The following is a 5,716-nucleotide window of genomic DNA, read 5'->3' on the forward strand; positions in this document are numbered from 1 at the left end:
CGAGTCAGAGAGTATGGTCTACTTTGTTACATTGTCTGTCTTCGTGGCAATCAAATCTTTATAAAGGTCTTCTTCCTGAGTTCCTGCAGATCACAGATTCACACTTTTTTTTTTAACATAATAAAAAAATGAAGGCTTTCAGTTATCTTCTCAGATCACGAACCCAGGTACAACTTCTTTTTTCCTTCTTGATTGATATTCCGATTAAAGTAGAAAAGATTGTCTATATATATGTTTCATTTCTGGGTTTTGATTTTTTCGTGAGTTTATTTATTATTTTACCTATGTTATGACTATTTGGGCTATGTTATTTCGTTTTTAGTTTTCTATTCGTTTTATGCTTCTGTTCTTCGTTTTAAATTTAATCAATGCTCTTGTTTAATCGCTCTCATCCCTTCGATTTCGGATCGGAAAACCATAGCCAATAAGTTTTTTTTTCTGATAATTTTTTTTTAATAATTAATACCACAATCTTTCGCCCATTGGTCCAAGATTCAAGAATTAAAGTGTGTAGTCCTTCGATTCCATGGAAGAGTTCTGGTAGAGTACAGAGGAGTTAAGATAATCACAGAAAATATCTCAAACCTTTACTCTCTCTTTTTTATTTATTTTTTTTCCTTCTTTTGGCTGAAATAGATGACGATTTCTGTCCGCATTAATTTGTTTTTACTTGCGTAATAATTACCTGTTATAAGACTTTGCTTTTTCTTTTTTAATATGGATAGAAGAAAAGAAAAAGAGTCCGCGAGCTCAGCTACCATTTTAAAAGAGAGTTAAATAACTCCCTTTTTTTATACACTAATATCCAAATTAAGAAAAGCACTATACATATCTTTCTCTGTCAAATTGCATCAAACCTTCATTTCTATGGATTTCAATGATAACACATTCAAAATCCATGAAAGACAATTATTAATTTTTTGTAAGAGGGATGTTTTTGTCTCAATGAAGTAGCTTTCTAATTTTGAAAATGGTGTACATAAAAAACAATGGATATTTGAGTGTACAGAAATTCAAATTTTCCCTTTTAAAAGTACTTGCTGTTTTGTTTCCTTGTTTTCTTGCTATGAAAGAATATTTAACAACAAAATTAAATTTTTACCCGGAAAGAAAAGAGAATAAAATAGTAAATGTTCTGGTAATTAAATAAAGTCTTATACAGTCAAGCATTACTACATTCTACTTTTCTTATCCATAGGCTAAAATAAATAATTTTAATAATAATAGGTGATTAAATGCTTAATGATAGAGTATAAAGTACAGAGTATAGACCACGTTTTTTTTGTGAATAATTGTCCCCTAAAATACTTTTGCATATTGTCAACATGATCTCACTTTATAGCTTGGTCCTTGACATTGCTTAATTCTTGTTTTTAGCATCATATTTTGGTACAAAATTATAAAATATTTGTTACTTGATGTCCAAGTCTGTTTATGTTAAACAGATCGGTTCGTGCGTGAAAAATGTCTATTCTCCGAGAGCACCACACGATCACATCCCTCAGATGTCCTCGCTCGTCAGACATTACAACGCGAAAACATCGACCCAAACTGAAGATTCGACGAACGATTCAAAAACAAGTCATGGGTAATTCATAATATGAGATGGTTTTTTTTTTTTTTTTTTTTTTTTTTTTTTTTTTTTTTTCCTGTGTTTTCGGATTAGAAATGTGAATTAGGAACTTGAAATAAAAATTTTCGGTTTTTGTCAGGCACAAAGGGCACGGTATGCTCGCACCTTTCACAGCTGGTTGGCAATCTGCCGATGTGAATCCCTTGATCATAGACAGATCAGAGGTAGATTTTTATTTATTTATTTTAAATATTGTATTTATTTCATTTAACTTCTCAACATTACGATAGACTTTTTTTAATATATTTTATTCTCAGGGTTCTTATATTTACGACATCAATGGGATCAAGTATCTCGACTCTCTTGCCGGACTCTGGTGCACGTCTTTAGGTAATCAACTCAAATCCATATTTCGGCATTCGTAATTGATACAACTATCACAATTTAAATTGTCAATTTTTAATTTCTTATTTAAATTTATAGGAGGAAGTGAAGTTCGACTTGTTGAAGCTGCGACGAATCAGCTCAAAACCTTGCCCTTTTACCACTCCTTTTGGAACCGGACTACAAAACCTTCTTTGGTAGGCATGACTAGTATATATTGGATTATTATTTCAAATTTACTATATTTCTGATCTTCTAACAATATTTTCCTGCTTAAAAAAATGCAGGATCTAGCAAAGGAGCTCCTAGAAATGTTTACAGCTAGTAAAATGGAAAAGGTTTTCTTCACAAACAGTGGATCAGAAGCAAATGATTCGCAGGTAAAACTGGTGTGGTATTACAACAACGCTCTTGGAAGGCCTAATAAAAAGAAATTCATCGCTAGGGCAAAATCGTAATTTCTTCAACTCTCCTCTCTCTTTTTTTTTTTAAATTCCTGACAAGATCGCCTTGATTAACCTTTTTTTCTTCTTCTTTTAATTTACAGGTACCACGGTTCGACATTAATTTCTGCTAGTCTTACAGGGTAAGTTATGCTTGTAATTACATAAAAATAATTATATATATATATATTTTCAATAGTATTCACTTTAAAAAAAATTGTGTTAGACTTCCTGCTCTCCATCAACAATTCGATTTGCCCGTTCCGTTTGTACTTCACACCGACTGTCCTCATTACTGGAGATTTCACCTTCCAGGTTTTATTTTTTAAAATATTTATTTTTTAATTTTCCAATATTTAAAAGTCGATTTTTAACACGCTACCAAATATGGCAGGCGAGTCGGAGGAAGATTTTTCTACTCGGTTAGCCGATAATTTAGAGAAGCTCATCCTCAAAGAAGGACCAGACACGGTAAAACTTTTCAGCATCCTCATTTGTGCAAATAATCACATTTTCAAAAATTAAATGAGAAGAATATTTATTTTTTAATTTTTCTTATCTCAGATCGCTGCGTTCATCGCCGAACCTGTCATGGGGGCCGGAGGAGTCATCCCTCCCCCGAAAACATATTTCGATAAGGTAACAGCTTTGGCTTTCTCATTATAATTTTAAATTTTTAGCGTAAATTGCCCCTGAATTATTATGAGTCTGAAATTTTTGTTTTTAAACCTTTTTTTTTAAAAAAATGATCCTCTAACTATTTCTTTATAGCATTTTAGTCATCATATAAAAGCACTCGAAATATATTTAAGAAAAAGATTAATATGCGACAAAAATGGGTTTAGGGACCAAAATCCACTCGCATAACAATTCATGGACTATATGTGATGAAAAGCTTATTTTTTATTCGTTAAAACATGTGTTTTTTTTTCTTCACTCGAGCTGGTATTGTTGTTTCGAAGTTATGTCAATGAAAATATGTGTTGCATAATCATTGTCTCCTTTCTCTGCTTGTTTCAGATTCAACCTATCCTAAAGAAATATGACATACTTTTCATCGCCGACGAGGTACTCCTGAGATAATAAATCTTCGTTATTGTGCGTTTTTTTTTGTCTCGGCTCCAAGAATTTTTTTTTCTTTATTCCCAATGTGAAGGTGATCTGTGCATTTGGAAGGATCGGGACGATGTTCGGGTGCGACAAATTCAACATCAAACCTGATCTAGTCTCCCTCGCCAAGGTGATCCAATTCCATGTTAACTAAACGAATCTAAGTATTTTATTTATTTATTAGTTTTTTTTTTTGTAATTATCATTATTATTAATAGTGTTTTTGATGTCTCAGGCTCTTTCTTCTGGGTACATGCCCATCGGCGCAGTAATGGTTAGTCCTGAAATTTCAAGAGTTATACACTCAGAGAGTAACAAGCTTGGTATGTTTCATTTTAAGCTTTTAATACTCAATATACTTTAACAAAAAAAAAATTGATTATTTAGTGATTGCTGTGTTTAATATTTTGTTAATTCAGGTGGTTTTTCTCATGGATTTACTTATTCTGGTCACCCCGTAGCATGTGCGGTCGCTCTTGAAACGCTTAAAATCTACAAGTACGTACTGAAGCCAATACTTTTGCATAGTCTTATTGATTTGTTATCATTTTTTCGGCGTGTCACAAATTTACTCTGTGCTTTACTTTACAATTACTTATAGTTATCGTTCCTTTACAACTTGTATTGAAAAATGCAGGGAAAGAAATATTGTCGAGATGGTTCAGAACATTTCCCCGAGGTTTCAAGATGGTCTAAAAGCATTTTCTAACAGTCCAATCATTGGCGAGGTACACAATTTCGTCTATTCAAGTTTTTGTTTATTACTCAATTTGAGCTGTATGATCAAATCACAACTGTACAAACATTTCACTTTCGTGATTTATGCAGATCCGAGGGACAGGTTTGATCCTTGGAACTGAGTTTGCAGATAACAAGTCGCCGAACAGTCCATTTCCACCGCAATGGGGTACAACTCTCTCTCTCTCTCTCTCTCTCTCTCTCTCTGAATTATTGATACTTATAAGTAATTTTTCATGTAGGCATTGGAGCGTTTTTCGGAGCCGAGTGTCAGAAACACGGCATGTTGGTACGAGTTTCTGGAGATACCATTATGATGTCTCCACCGTTCATAATATCTCCCGAAGAAGTTGACGAGGTATGCTTCACGAAACTTCATACATCGGAATCCGATTCCGATTCCCGAAGAAGAGTGACCTAGTTTACATTGAAAAAAAAAGTGACATTATGAGCTTCGTTATCAATGCCCTTTCTAGATCGTGGCTCTTTGGGTCCCACACATCTTGGGCCAATATCCCGCTATTAGACCCATGTTATGTATCACGAGCTTCTATCTTAAATGAATTGTTGACTAGAGGAGTAACTCGTGATCTTGTATTCCTTGTTAACACAAACTAATGTTCATACTTTGATTTTTGTTGCAGTTGATAAGCATCTACGGAAAAGCGCTGAAAGCGACTGAGGAAAGGGTGAAGGAACTCAAGTCTAAGTAGGTATAGCTAAGATGATGATGAAGAAGAAGAAGAGTTATGAGTGTTGTTACAGCCAATTTATGAATAATTTTGGTATTTTAATGAATAAAATTTATTTGGACTTGTTTCAAATGTATAAAATTACTAAAAAAAAATTGGGTTATAAAGTTGGGTTGATTATTGTCCCTACAAAGTAAAAACTAGTTTTCTATGATGTTTGCCAAGGAACGTTTTTACTTATTTATATAATAATATCATTATTATTAAGGTCCATTAGGTATACAATCACATTTAATCTTAGATAAATAGTCATATTCATGTATTTACACGTGTAAATTGACGTAAATAATTTTCTTTTTTATTTCAAGAAAAGGATAAAACAGGATTGTAGCGTCATCTTTATGATTATTCAGTTAAGATTTATAAAACGTGGGTTATAAAACTATTTCAAACGTTTTAATTGGTTAATTACTTAATTTTTATTGTTATTATTATGTATTCCAAAAATCAACATATGCACAAGGATAAAAAATCTTACTTGCACGAGCTCAACGATTGTGCATGGTAGAGATGTTGTCTGAAATTTTGAGACTAAGTTTTATTGATTTTTCTTCAGATTGTTTGATTTATTGATTAAAACATGTGAGGTGAATTTTGAAAAACAAACAAATACACAATTAACAATGGAATGGTCTTGTTGGTTTGAAAATCAGATACTCTTTATTATGGGAATCGGTAGATATATAGTTACAATGTGTACTGGCTTTCACTAACTC

At 32.6% G+C, this 5,716-nt stretch overlaps 1 protein-coding gene across 1 annotated transcript; it reads left to right on the forward strand.

Annotated features, from left to right (window-relative positions):
• On the forward strand, nucleotides 1-5,211 carry LOC149407294 (vanillin aminotransferase-like). Its single transcript, XM_089612659.1, has 18 exons — nucleotides 1-167; nucleotides 1,446-1,588; nucleotides 1,713-1,797; nucleotides 1,891-1,963; nucleotides 2,057-2,154; nucleotides 2,245-2,411; nucleotides 2,505-2,543; nucleotides 2,627-2,715; nucleotides 2,795-2,871; nucleotides 2,965-3,039; nucleotides 3,421-3,468; nucleotides 3,557-3,640; nucleotides 3,746-3,833; nucleotides 3,930-4,008; nucleotides 4,148-4,238; nucleotides 4,339-4,417; nucleotides 4,491-4,606; nucleotides 4,893-5,211. Exons 1-18 carry the CDS (start codon nucleotides 129-131, stop codon nucleotides 4,959-4,961), a joined length of 1,539 nt encoding a protein of 512 aa, XP_089468785.1. The 5' UTR covers nucleotides 1-128; the 3' UTR covers nucleotides 4,962-5,211.
• Nucleotides 5,212-5,716: the final 505 nt, after the last annotated feature.

Source organism: Urtica dioica, chromosome 1 (assembly GCF_054948205.1).
Source record: "Urtica dioica subsp. dioica isolate 48M chromosome 1, U.dioica_male_clone48M_v1_H2, whole genome shotgun sequence".
Lineage (NCBI taxonomy): Eukaryota > Viridiplantae > Streptophyta > Magnoliopsida > Rosales > Urticaceae > Urtica > Urtica dioica.